This window comes from Lactuca serriola, chromosome 4, assembly GCF_051521515.1.
Source record: "Lactuca serriola cultivar US96UC23 chromosome 4, Lser_US96UC23_V15, whole genome shotgun sequence".
In the NCBI taxonomy this organism is placed as follows: Eukaryota; Viridiplantae; Streptophyta; class Magnoliopsida; order Asterales; family Asteraceae; genus Lactuca; species Lactuca serriola.
In genome coordinates this window covers 110,974,623-110,989,378 of record NC_136411.1, presented here as the reverse complement: position 1 = coordinate 110,989,378, position 14,756 = coordinate 110,974,623, and the positions used below count along the sequence as shown (strand labels likewise).

The following is a 14,756-nucleotide window of genomic DNA, read 5'->3' as shown; positions in this document are numbered from 1 at the left end:
CTCCCAAAGAGTAGTTATCGAAGCTTTGTTGGGTCTTGATCATCAAACTAATTTTTCTCCATTACTTTCGAAGCCCCATTAAAAAGGCGAGATTGTACTTGATAGTAGAATGTATGACTCCATAACGACTGGATTTGAAGATCAACTAATTAGATGATCGTAATACATTTCGATTGTTTGTGCCGTCCTTTTGCTTGAATTCACCCAATTCAAGTACACATTGCTTAAGAAAACTTTTTCTTGTCTTCTCGCTTCCCTGATACTTCACTTTCAATGTATCCCAAATTTCATTTGCTAATTCGCAACCTCGAACATAATTGTAAACCACCGGTGGAAGAGCACCGAGAAGTTCACGCATACACCTTTTATCATTCGTTTTCTTTTTTTCATCTTGCACACCAACATCAGCAGAGGAACCAGCTGTTCTGACTTGTTCTAGCCTTCATGGACAATAGTCTCCACTTGTAATACAGCGTCAAAGAACTTCATCAATCCCATTGAGATAATCTTCCATTCTATCCGCCTATTTCTCATAATATTCAGGGATTAGCATAGGAATTTTGGTAGAAGAACCGAGAATATGAGAGAAACCAGTCATGGTATTCATGTTAAAGTTCACCATTGATGTATAAACAGAAATGACGAAAAGCTTCCGAAAGTTGAATCTAGCAGATGATTCTATCATAAACAGTTCAGAGAACACTCGATTTGTCAAACAAAACGCAGAATCAAATCAAATCAATTGATTATATTGGGTTTTCTAGATCAAAAGTGCGAAAAATTTCTGAATCGAAGATAGCGATTTAATACTTTTGAAAACACAATAAAACCAGAAAACAATTGAAAAAATCATGCTCTGATACCAAATTTAGTTCATATGAATCGAGTGTAACGAATGAAATCAGATTATGAATTGAATCAAGAACACAAAATGTAAATATAATCTATTTGGCTCTTTTAATGCTTCTGAAAGAGTACACGAGTTGAAAGAGTAAAGTGCTCAACGGTTCACAAAAGTTAATATTACTCCTATACCTACCCCTATTTAATAGGAGTTAACAAAAGCATACAAAAAATACATAAGGACTAAGACATTTAAGCTTCGATCTCTAAACAACGCCTTTTGTAATAGATACATTCAAATACAAAATTACAGACTTCGAATCTAGACATGACAAAAGGTACATCGACACCTCACAACCTATTTCGAACTCAAAAAAATTCGTAAGAGTTAAGGGTCTACTTATAGTGCAGATAAGATGCCTTGGATAAACCTAATTTGAATATAATATTAATATTTCAAATTAGGTAATTATCCACCTCCTTAATTATCCACATGTGATAATCTAGAAACCCTAGATTATCCACATGAAATCGTCCACCTCCTTCCCTAGGAAGGTTTTGGAACCTCTTGCTCAACTATTGAACAATTGCACTTTAGCCCTTGTATTTTTAATTAATTCTTTTAATCTCATAATTAATTCCAAATAATTTCTGACAAAAACCCCAAATGACAAGATCTATAGAACTAAATAGCAAGATTGGAACTTTATACTTACAATAGCCTAGAAATGTAGTGTATTTGATGGATCCAAAATTGAAGCATCATTCCTTGCAACCAAATAAACCATCTTGATCTTTAAATTTTTTCAAAATAGCATAAAAAGCATACAAAAGAGGAGATAGGAGAGGGGAGGATCTCAAATCTTGAAGGTGGAGACTAGGGTTTCTCCTAAGGGGTCTTAGAGGTGGTGGAGGCTGATAAAATGCCCAAAAAATGCGGAATATTAAGCTTAAATACGTTGAAAACCCTAAAACCATGGTCATGGGCCTGACAGCTCACCAACTCGTGGTCCCGACTCACCACTCTGTGGTGACTACTACCTCGTGGTTCCGTTTCACCACTCTGTGGTGATAGTTTTCATCCAAATCCATTCCAACTTCAAATAATCATAACTTCTTCATTTTAACTCTGTTTTCGGCGATCTTTATATCCAAGGAAAGGTATTGACGAGCCCCACACTTCTATCTAGTTAATTTTCCAAACTAAAAACCCTAATCTCTAAAGGAAGCTTGAAACATCACTTTTCCCACTTTCCCCTTTGACTCCAAAACAAAAAAAACCAAGGATTAGATCACATAACCAATATTAACAACATCCAATAGGTTCTAAACCCTATTCTATTGAAGCCCAAGTCCTTTACTTGATCCATTTATTTTCCAAAATCTTGAAATAAGAAACTTCTTGAAACCGGATGTTACAAAATCATTAGAGGCATCCACATTATTAGTACTTGCTTTCCAAGGAAGATTTCAAGAGAATATATTGCATTATTCGATTATTGCAAGAAGGTATGTGTTCTAACCATATGAGTTTTAATTTTACGTACGTTAGATGTTTGCTTCATAAATATATTGCTATAACTTGAGAAAATTTAATAGACTTCTAGGTTGCATGTACCCATAATATGATTATGATTCCGCTGTGCATTTATTCGTGGTTGTAGCCAAGAAAACTCATCAATATCAAATCAGACGAGAGATAAAGAGAGGGAGAGAGAGAAAGTTTCTTGAGTATTGTAGATGAAGAATGAGCTCATCCAGATCAACCTAACTTATATATATATATATATATATATATATATATATATATATATATATATATATATATATCTAATACCTACACAATCGTATCCAAATAAAAGTCGCATAACATTACCAGATATTATATAAATAACAAAACAAACTAACAGTTATAAAAACAACAATTTATACCCATTTATAAAAAAACATTTGAATGGTAAGTTTGACCATAAGTTGACCAAACACTTTTAACAATTGTAGTTGGTGCACCTAGTTCTTTACTCACGCCATTTTCCATTTACACCGTAATACACATGATATTCACTCTTTTCCACTTTTCCCATGGAAGTGTGCTAGAACATGGTTCCAAAAATCCATTGTGAATTGGGCGTTGCCAACTTGGTCATCTAGAGATATAAAAATCCAAGCTTGTGTTAAACACCGCTTATTCATATTTGGTCCAATTTCTTCTACTTTTTTTTGTCTTTTGTTTGTTTTTTCTTGCTAATGGTGGTATCGTTTCTTTGTCATCATGTCGTGGGAGGTTGTGGTTGAGAAAGTTGTGTTTGGGAATGTGAAGAGTAACATTGTTGAAATTGGTTTGGTGTTTGGAAATGATTCGGTTGGTGGAAGTGATTTCGTTCAAATGGTTGTTGGAAAATACTATTAGAAAAAATATTACCCTAGGATTTGCACGAAAGGAACAAACAATAAATTGTTACTGAGGTCTGTGTTTAACACAGTTTCCTCAAAACAAATTTGTCTTATATGGGTGTTTGTTTCCCAGGGTACAACAATAGAAATCAATTCTTCGAGATTACTTGAACCCTTACTTGGTTGGATTATATGTTGGTTGCAACAAGAGATGGAAGATGAAGCAGAAGCATAAGAGAGGAAGGACATTATTTTGTTTCAATCGATGTGTTTCAATCAGTCACATAGGCGTTGTACTTATACTACACAATGTAACTTATGTAATTAAAACGAAATAGTAATTGTCACAATTAAATAAGACAATTAATCAAGAAATCAAAAACCAAAATCTATGATTAATGGCTCTTAATTCGTATTGTAATTGTTAACTAAAAAGAAATAATTGCAAAAAGGTCCTTGAACTTTTTTATTCGACCGATGGTGCATTCATACACTCGCACACAAGTTCAGTGAACCCAAGCCAAACTAGCTCACATTTGCACCCTCTGCGTGCGTGCGCAAGAGAGAGCCTTGGTTTCTATAAATCTTACATAGGTAGCTAGTCTTTGTAGTTATAAACCAATTTTTTTTCTCCTACCAATGTGGGATGAGTTAAAACTCACTTAACTCATTTATTATTCTCTTCCAACTACCCTACTTTGACAAGTAATTTCTCATTCATTTTGAATCTGTTTTGGACATGTGATATATCGAAACGAAGATATCACGGAGGAGAACACAAATATATAATCATTAATCCGTTTTGATTATATTTAGTGTCCAAAATTCATGCTCAAAATGGGAAAATCCATATTTTGAAATTAGTAAAACTATTTTCCAATAAATACCTATTGTTGTATATGTGAGGATTGTTACATGTCTAGTACCCCTCTCGTTGGTGATTCGAAGTGTAGGTATTGGCAAGGAATTGTGTGAAGCTTGTATGGACCGGTGCGTGAATCGAAAGTGGATGTTTTTTGGGATGTGTGAAGTGTTTAGGATTTTGGGTGTTGACCCATTTTTGATGTAAAGTGAATAAGAAATACTTTAGTTTAAGGCATTATTCCCTACATTTTTATCCTTTACTATGTTTTTACATCTATTGACCTTACGATTGTGACATATTTAGGTATCATGTTTCTTGACGTGTTTGGGCATTATTCCCTAAAAATCTAGTATTTTATTTTATAGTTGTTAAGAGATTATTAAGCTGGAAGATCAATATATACAACAAGCACATAAAAGACATGATTTTCAATGGAAGATCAATATATACAACAAGCACATAAAAGACATGATTTTCAATGAAACATGAGAACAAAGCAATTATACAAGATACGAAAACACATGATCTATAATGAATGTGATTGATCATGATCAAAGGAGCAACGCATTCTTTAATGATTCACTCCACTCCCAATTGAATACGTATTTCCAAAATCTCCACTTTCTCTTATTGGAAATTTTCTATACACCAAACCAAAGGAATAATTTTTAAAGCATATATCTCACTTAACTTTTTGTTGAAAGTGAAACATTGTTTGAGCAAAACATTTCAATTTACAAAGAATAATCATTTCTAAACCAAATAAATGCTACGTGTAATCACACTTGTGGTATACATGATATTTGTCAATTGTGTCATTGTGTGTTAAGATCATGTAGAGCCATAATATCAATAGAAAAGTAGGGTTCCTTTTTCGAAGTTTATATTCGATCTTATCCTTGTACCAATATTATGGCTCTATGATAAAAAGAAAACAAGAATTTTTGTAATGAATCCGAAACTATAACCATTGACATATATAGAAAGTCTTCTGAACTATATATTCTAAATAAAATAACAAATTTATGTAGACTGAGATTGACTCTTAATTTTTCGTCTTTATGAAAGATATAAATACACTGTTCATTTACATCATTGAAAATATCCATGTCCAGTCTCCTCTCATCTCACATTGTCCATTTTTGTTTAGTTTAACCTAAAACAACAAAAGTTGACGGATTTCACACAAATCTCCACTAGATATGTATAAAGAAACCTAAGAATCCATAGAGTGACCACCAAATATGCAACTCAATATCACAAACATTCCCATTCTATAACAAGATTCTAAAGCTTCAACAGGCAACCATAAGAAAATCATGAACAAAAAGACACTAATTCCTCACTGGCTCTCAAACTTCACATAATTTGAAACCCTTTTTTCCATAATCTAGATTCTCCATTGTGCCTCTCTAGATGCACCATTTACAAATGATTTAAGCAGAGAAAGTTAATTGTTCGATAGTTGACAACCAGCTAAAAAGAGAACGAGAGACGTCCATTCACCAAGTAAACTCAAGGGTTGCAATCATGCAACAAATGACGTGTAATATTGTTCACAAATTGGAGTAGGGGTGTTCGTTTGGATGGATCGGTTTGATCCGATCCAATCAAGTGAATCCAAACTGATTTTAGTTTTCAAAACATGGATCCGAATAGTCCAAACTAAATTTAAATCCAATCTGATCCGATCCAATTACAATTCGGTTGGATCGGTTTTTATAATTCGGTTTTCAAAAACCTAAACATTTTAAAACGACAAATAATTATAATATTACTAAACTTTACACAAGAAGCAAAAAAAAAATTACTTAGTTAATTGTGATTTGAAATTTATAAACAACTAATAAGAAGATATATTATAGTTAAATATTTTATAGATAGAAAACTTTTAGGTGAAAATGCATATTAATGTTTTTTTATCGGGTGAAATATTCCTATTTGAAAAAATAAATTACAAAATTAATAAAAAACTATAGATATATATTATAAATAGATAAATAATAAATGTATATTCAGTTTTTTCGGACTATTTGATTCTTATTTTATAAACCAAAATCAATCCGAAATCCAAAATAAAAATTCGGTTTTGTTGAAAATCAATCTAAAAATCCGAATATCTGAACCAAATTGTCCAATTGGATAATTCGGTTTTATCCGGATAGTGAACAGTCCTAAATTGGAGTGTTTCACTAGTTTAGTGTTTGAAGATAGCGATAAATTATGACTACAATCCAAATCACTAGTCATCAATTTATAATCCTATCATTCCAAAGTAAACTATGCATGACAAATCAAAAAAAAAAGTTGAGATTAATATAACATTTTGATCTCGTATAATTGTAGAACTTTTGTTACTTTGAATTCCATATTTTAGTTGATGTCTATGTACATTTCGTAGTTCAAATCAATTCCGATTTGTGACACACGTTCATAACAATAGTAATAGTATAATGCAAACGTATAATTTAAACCTAACTTGATGAAAAGATGACACCATACCTATCCTTATTGTTTAAGTTAAGGTGTTACAAAGGACACGTGTAGAAAGCTTTTGTGAGGAGCATTTTGGATCAACTAAACTTTTCCAACTTGTGTACAAATTTTAAAGCTCTACTATTTATTAATCTTTTTCAAAATTAAAACAACATTTTCTTCAATTAGATAGTTCCTTCACTTTATGTAAGACCTATAAATAAACTAGATCATTTGAAATTTGGGGCTTGTTGAGTCGGTGGTTATGTGACACAAAAAAAAAAAAAAAAAAAAAAAAAAAAAAAAAAAAAAACTCAATTCCTTTTGTGCATACTCCAAGAATGTGAGAATTCACAAGTTTGGCATCATCTTTACGATTTTAGGATAGGGACATTTGCGATTTATTCTATAATCTTAAGATAAGCGTTCAAGATAAAGATAGCATCGTCACAATCAAATCATCAACAAGAAACGCATACATAGTAGATTGATTGAAATGTTAACTTTCAAACTCTCATCAAATGTAAAAAGATCTCTCATAAATAAAAAAGATAGTCATTGTTTCTAAGGGGTGTTTGGGTATCTTTTCAGAAGGCAAAAAAAATTTTAGGAAAAATTCTAAAAAGGTAGATTTTTCTGACTTTTCCAAAAAAGCTTTTACCAAATATCTTTTCTCTATCTTCCAAAAAATCCTTTTGCCATCTCAAAAGATATTAGATATACCAGACACCCCCTAACTTGTAACAAATCAAACATGCAATCTATGTTTTTTGTGCAAGCATCAACGAAAAACAAGATTGAAAAATATGTATATGCTCAACCACAAGGCAAGATTTCAAAACTAAATTAAAGTCTAAGATGATAATATTATGAAAGATGATAATATTATACTACCCTCTCATCCACCGACTGATTCATCTTCACAAATTTACGAAAAAGACGAACTCTCTTTTTATGAAATACAAGTAAAAAAGAGAGAACTGATTAGCGAATTAAAAACAGAACGACCTCAACGATAAACAACCAAACCCTTTATTCCTTCTTCTCTTTTTCAAGCACAAACGAACAATCACTGATCACGGTCATCCTCGCCGGAGACTACATCACCTCCGGCAGTGAGAGTGAACCCCTCGCCGGAGTAGTAATACTCGTTAATCCCATTTGCAGCAGTTAAACAGCAAGAAGATCCGACACTCAAATAAGGCATGTTATGGAAAGATTCTGCAATTCCACCCGCGATTAAAGCTCCAGCCATGCCACCTTCATCATGAACATACTCCTCGATTCTGTGCTTAAGAGTCTCAAACATCACCTCCGGCTCATGGTTCATGGCCCGGAGGACGTCGCTGCAAGATGGGCCCGGAACAGCCCGGGTCACGGCAAACCCATGTGGGCCGTCGATTTGAGATACTCGAATCACTGAAGGTCCGCCGAACAGGTTGTGGAGACTTCCCAGAGCTTCTTCGTATGCACCACCTAAGAACATTCCTAGATAGTATTTCATGGAATTCTCACCTTCCAGTTCATGGAGAGGTAAGCTTGATTCTCCGCCGATGAACTTGTTGATCTTCCCTTCGCTGTCGCAGGTTAAATCCGATAGAACTCCCTTCTTGTTTGGAAATTCTTCCAGCCTGTGAATCGGGATGATTGGGAACAACTGGCCGAAGCCCCAGAAATCAGGAATTGAAGTGAACACAGAGAGATTGATATGATAAGTGGTCACCGAATCCGATGCTCCGATTGTTTTCGCCACCAGATCGCATAACCCATCAACGGAGGCCAACTGCTCCATGTCAAGAGTTCCATCTCTGAATTTCTCAATGCATCTTTGCTTCAGCTGATCAGCATACACCAGACAAGCTTCATACTCGCCTCTGATGGCGGACTGTGAAAGATTATCATAATCGGATTGAGCTTCCTCAGGGAGGCTTTCGCCGAACTGCTTAACGTCAGTGGAAGACAAAGTTGGCACGGTGTATTTGCTGGAAGAAACCGCTTCGAATATGAGGATTGAATGGTGGGACACGATTGCCCGTCCGCTCTCGCTACAAATCACCGGATGCTTCACGGATTTCCGATCACAAACAAACTTCACCGCCTGAACAACCGCGGCGGCGTACTCTTCAAGAGTGTAACCCACGGAGACATCTGAGTCGGTTGATTTTGAACCATCGTAATCAATGCCTAGTCCACCGCCTATGTCGATGACTTTCATGGATGCACCAAAGCGGACTAATTCACTGTAAATTTGCGCCGCCTCACCAACGCCATCGGCCAGTAAGTCGGTGGAAGGGATCTGAGATCCGATGTGGAAATGGAGCAATTGTAGGCAGTCTAACATACCACATTTTTCAAGCTTCTTCACAACACGGAGAATTTGCGTCGTTGTAAGTCCAAACTTACCTTTTTCGCCGGAAGTCGATCCAAAATGGCCTGAATGCTTCGTACGGAGCTTAGCACGGACTCCTACAACGGGAAGAACGCCAAGTTTTCGGCTCATATCAATAACTGAATCCAGCTCCTCTTCTTGCTCGAGAACAATCACAGTATTCAACGAAAGCTTTCGAGCGATCAAAGCAAGTGAGATGTATTCTGCATCTTTGAAACCGTTGCAAATCAGGAGAGATTCAGAACTTCCTTTGCAGAGACAGCTCATGGCTAGAAGAAGCTCTGGTTTGGATCCGGCCTCCAATCCGAACCTAAAAGAGGAACCGAATTTCACAATGTCCTCGACGACGAACCGGTCCTGATTGCATTTCACGGGATAAACTCCCTGGTAATGCGAGCCGTATCCCTGCGACTCGATGGCGCAATTGAAAGCCGACTGGATCGACTCCAGGCGGTTCTTGAGAACGTCCGGGAACCGGATGATGAGAGGAAGCGGCAGGTCAAGGCCTCCGGTCGATTTCGGGTCAGACGCCTTCTTCACAACCTTCAAGAGATCAATCTCCTGATGGTCCATGGTTCCGGAACCATGCGGACGGACGGTGACATTGCCGGAGGAGTTAACAGAGAAGTAAGGCGCACCCCATCCATTAACTCTGTAGAGAGCAGCAGAGTGATTCGGTGACCAATGAGCGGCTGCGGATGATAGATCAGGTAGACCGGTGTTTCTCGAATGAGGTACGCCGGAAAAAGGCTCCGGCGCGGGAAAAGAACCATCCCAGGCAATGTAACCGGGAGGAAACGGGGGAGAAGCATCAACGCAACACGCTAGGGTCGGCATCTCTTCCCCGATCTGTTAATCAATGGTTAGAAGGAAAGAATCAAAGAATTCAAAGTATTTAATTTGGCTAAGTTTGTAAAGTTAGGGGGCTTTACAACCCGCCGAGGCCGGAGCCCCGGCTACCCCCTCAAAAGAAGCAGATGAAGAACTGAATCAAAGGAGAAACAAGCCCTAAACTCCTAATCAATACAAAAATCCCCACAACTGCCGCTCAGAAGAAGAAACACACAAATTTATCCAAAAATGAACACTCGAGTAATCAAATCAAACACCGAAACAAATCTAGAAATTAAACACTGATCCCACCATGCAAAATCAGAATCTCAAAACCCAAACCTCGACAAAACAAACGGAGCGGCGTCCGGAAACCTAACGGCGACAATTACACCTAATGTGTTTACTGTTTACAGAACGATTCACGAATGTGAAATGGGCGAGAATTGCATGAGAGTTGATGGCCCTTTATATAGTAGTTGGGGATTGATATCTCTTTCTCGGACCTAATATTTCAAAATACAGATTTATGTACAATATGTATTGCATGTTGAACAAGCTTTCCCACCGTTTCTACTTTGATTCCAGTACTTATTGGAATGAAAAAGAAAATCATCTCGAAAAGAGAACTCAGGTACACATTTTGCCGCATATAGTACAAGTAGATGACACCAACTCAATCTTATCCTGGATATAACTATTATTGCTCTGGAATTAGGAAAATTATCACATTAAATTATTTCAAATAAAAGAAAGGTACAACATTTAATGCATTATTTAAAAGTTATATGTATTCTTATTCTGTCTTTAACAGCTATAGCTCTGAAAAAAAATACTAATCAGCTTTCCCGGAATTGATGCACAAAGTCACAAAGATACAAATAGTATTCGATGTACAATGCCTAATACGTAATGTACAAGTTAACAAAGTCACAAAGATACAAATAGTATTCGATGTACAATGCCTAATACGTATTGTACAAGTTAATATTGAAATTTGATTAAATAATATTTTATCAAAAATCATTTTATTGTTTATTTGTCTAAATGAGATAATGAGTTGAAAGGATAATGTATTTTTTGATTTGTATATATTTAGTTATTAATTTTTTTTATTTATATTTATCCTTTCAACTTGTTAAACTGTACACGTTTAGTACACTTTTAGTCCTTAATATTTTTTTGTTACAAAATAAGTCATTTTTGTTTTTGTACTAATTCAGTACTTATGAATAATTTCTTTAGGGCTTTCTCACGATATCTTACGTGGGATAACCATATGGTGGTGGGATAGGTTGAGGTGGTCCTGCTATATGTTGTAGGCCAAGATACCTGGTGCGGGTCGGCTGTAAGTTGTAGGCTCGAGAAGAGCGGTTGTGTTAAGGTGGCATGTTGACAAACCCTGGGTATTCCAGTCTGATTACCGATTGGATTTGTTACATGTTGGTATTCCAGTCCGATGACTGATTGGGCCAAGGTATTCTAATCTGATGAGTGTGTTGGCATTGTCTGATGACTGATTGGGCCAAGGTATTCTAATCTGATGAGTGTGGACTCGTTATGCATGATAATACGTTTGTTGTATCGTGTATTTTGGGGGAAAACTCACTAAACTTTGTGTTTACCCAGTTGTTTATGTTAACAGGTTCTATCGTTGATCGTGGGAAGGTGGAGGCATGGTTATATACACTCATCAACAGTATCGAGGATTCTGTGTTTCTTATATTACTCTGATTTTCGATAAATGTATTTTGGAATAAACGTTTTTTCTTAATAATGGATTTATAATTGGGGACTTTTGTCTTATTTAAAAATGAAAATTTTGGTTGAGAAAATGAGATGTTACTGATGGGTTTTAGCCATAAGAACATCCTATGTGCTCATACAAACCCTAATGCTTGGATCTAGGTTTCTCTATTGTACATGCAATTCATCTAAGACTATAAACCCTAGATCTAGTACATGATAATCAATATAACATATAAATTAGGTTTTAGAACATACCTTGATTGTTATGTAGCATTAACAATCTCAAATCCTTCTTGTATTGACTTTAGAAAGCTCAGAGTCACAAATGTCACTCCTCTAATGGTTCACAAACACCAAGAGCAAGAGGATGAAGAAGATAAGAGAAGGAGGCTGCCCAAAACGTCTACAAACCCTAGAAGGAGTCTTCACCACGTTTTTGGGGCATAAGGGTTCTTTAAATAGTGAGGCTATTAGGGTTATCTAACAAGGAAACCCTAATTTGGATGCTTAAGCCCTAAGCAACCCATGGGCTCCTTCCTTTAAAGGCCTAGGACGATTTATAATGGGTTTCCCCATAGAATTCGTCCACTCCTTTAATATGGAGTCCATTAGCTCACTATTTAACTATCATACAATTGACAGTTTTAGTCCCTTAAGTTTAATTAATCTCTTTTAGCCACAAAACTAATTATCATTTAATTCTTGACTAATATTAATTAAACAATATGATTTCTCCTTTAATATATTAATCTCATAATATATTAATAAATCATAATTAATCCTTTCTCTCCATAATTCATCCTATCAAGTTGCTTTGGTGAAGGCAACCCAAAAGGACCATGCACCATCGGGTCAAGTACATACCAAAATAGTTATGGACTTAGACACTAATCCAACGGTCTCCCACTTGGATAAGTCTAATAACTATTCTGCGTATGACTTTAGATTCCAATCTGCAATCGTAGCTTTCTAAAGCCGCTGTCAACTCTGATCATATCAGATACGCGTGTCCTTTAGATAAGGGATCATATATTCCTCCATTCTAGATATCGTATAGACTGAGACATGGATCTAAATCATTCTCTCTATCTATGTGCTGTTTCCTGAATGCAGATTTATGACGACTGACAACAGACTACAATTTGAACACATCAAATTAGTCCCGGCTTGGCCAAGCACTTAGGTGCCATCACTAAATCATCGAGGGGCCCACAGATATCGCTTTTATCCTACTTTGGATAAAAGGAATGGATAAAATTTGACTTAATGTTCGCATGCACTCACTCACCGAATCACACACAACAATATGTTTTATAACACCAAGTTATCGGTGCGTTTACATATTATCAATGTGCAACCGACTTGCAAGATACAACTCACACATCTCGGTTTCAAGAATATAAGATGTTATCGTCTCACCAATCACTCTTGATACAATCCATGAAGTGATCCAAGTGAGCGTGGGTTTAATCCAATGCTCAAATCATATTCATAAGCACTCATGAACGTTGCAGCAAACATTTGCCTATGTCTAATGCTTTTTAGACAATCCACACACCAATTCATGACAGTCTTCATTCATATCTACTTCCAACATATGAACGACTGTGGCCCGTTCAAATAATTTGACTGTTCTCAACCAATTAAATTATTCAGGAAGTCAAAACATGCAAAGTGAAACACAATAATAATACTAATTCCATATGGCCTCAAACCTTTGAGTATAAATAAAACACCTTTTATTTATCACCATATCGATTACTCATTATTTGTTGTTTCGGGTAATCAACTTCTTACTTGAATTATTACAACACTTGTCCCATGCTCTTAGCATGCACACAATGTTTACCTATGGTTCTTACTTTGTGAAATAGATCAAATGAACACATTTCCAATCATACTTATTTCACAACTTCTAATCCTTTTCACAAGTGGAAGAATATCAAATTCTTGCCACTTATGGAATATGCTAGATTCTAACATTTTATGCAATGATCCTTTTGTAATGCCATAGCACAAAAGTCACAGTGACTATTGCCAATGGAATTACAAAGTCCTCTATCGGAGATTGTTACAATACAATTCCATAGACGTGATGTTTCTCACTCAAAGTACATTCCTTTGAACATCCTTTTGCATAAAATTTCTAATCTAGACATAGACTCTCAATATCCAACTCCCAATATGGAAACATTTCCATATTTTCCATATGACAACTCATTCTTAATAGAATCTTTTCTATTCATAATAATGTCGATATGGTCCATCCAATACTATACTTCCAACCACTCACAAGCGACCAATCCTCAGAGAGCTTTTGATCGTCCTTTGATAGTTGTTTAATTATCTTAGTCAAAACCGATTCTTGTCCTTTTTCCCTCTAAATGCGCTAGACATTTGGAAAATTTTAGAATGGTCAAATATTATAGCACTTGCAATCGATCCTTTACCCGAAGCGTATGGGACACGATGCATAATGTCTTACATAAAGATACGATACTTTATCAATCTTTTGCCATAATATTTTATGTGTCACGTTCTCACAATTCGAACTATGAAGAGGAATGCCATAATCATAATCGAAATTTGAGAACGCACTAGGTATCCTTGACTAAATTTATTAACATTCCACAACCTAAGCCTTTAGATTTGAAATGAAGCATAATATTCTCTCCCTTAATTATAGAAAAACAACTTTACAACTCTTACAACTTTGCAAAGTATGACTCTTGTTTTCTATAATTAATATTGCTAACTTGCAATACTTGCCTTAATAATCATACAAGCATAACATTTATGCTCCCACTATCACGATGATTATTAAAAACATAACACTTATTCTCCTACTAGCTTTGACATGTATTCAGAAACAGCTTAACTTTAAAAAAAAATAGTATTTATTGAATTTCTTAAGTTCATGTTTCTAATACCTAATGTTTTGATAATCCTTTATCTAAGCTTATACACCTTTCCTTTAGATAGCTCATATGTGTGTCTAAATAATTAATACTAATTGCCAAATCTCACAATTCGAATCATGGAAAGGGATACCGTAACCATAATCGAATTCGAGAATACAATTTCATAATCACTATCTTCTTAAAATCTGTATTGGTGAAAGCATTTCCTCACAGTCATTTTCATGAATGAGGGAATCTTATGACACTTAGATTTTAATGGTGTATGTGTTCCTATCCATGTGAATTTGTC

At 35.4% G+C, this 14,756-nt stretch overlaps 1 protein-coding gene across 1 annotated transcript; it reads right to left on the bottom strand.

Moving 5' to 3' along the window:
* Positions 1–7,410: 7,410 nt before the first annotated feature.
* On the bottom strand, positions 7,411–10,252 carry LOC145102319 (arginine decarboxylase-like). Its single transcript, XM_079039701.1, has one exon. The coding sequence runs from the start codon at positions 9,801–9,803 to the stop codon at positions 7,647–7,649; it is 2,157 nt and encodes a 718-aa protein (XP_078895827.1). The 5' UTR covers positions 9,804–10,252; the 3' UTR covers positions 7,411–7,646.
* Positions 10,253–14,756: the final 4,504 nt, after the last annotated feature.

Excerpts from the sequence above, each read along its gene's own strand:
- LOC145102319 (XM_079039701.1), bottom strand. The coding sequence starts at position 9,803 with ATGCCGACCCTAGCGTGTTGCGTTGATGCTTCTCCCCCGTTTCCTCCC.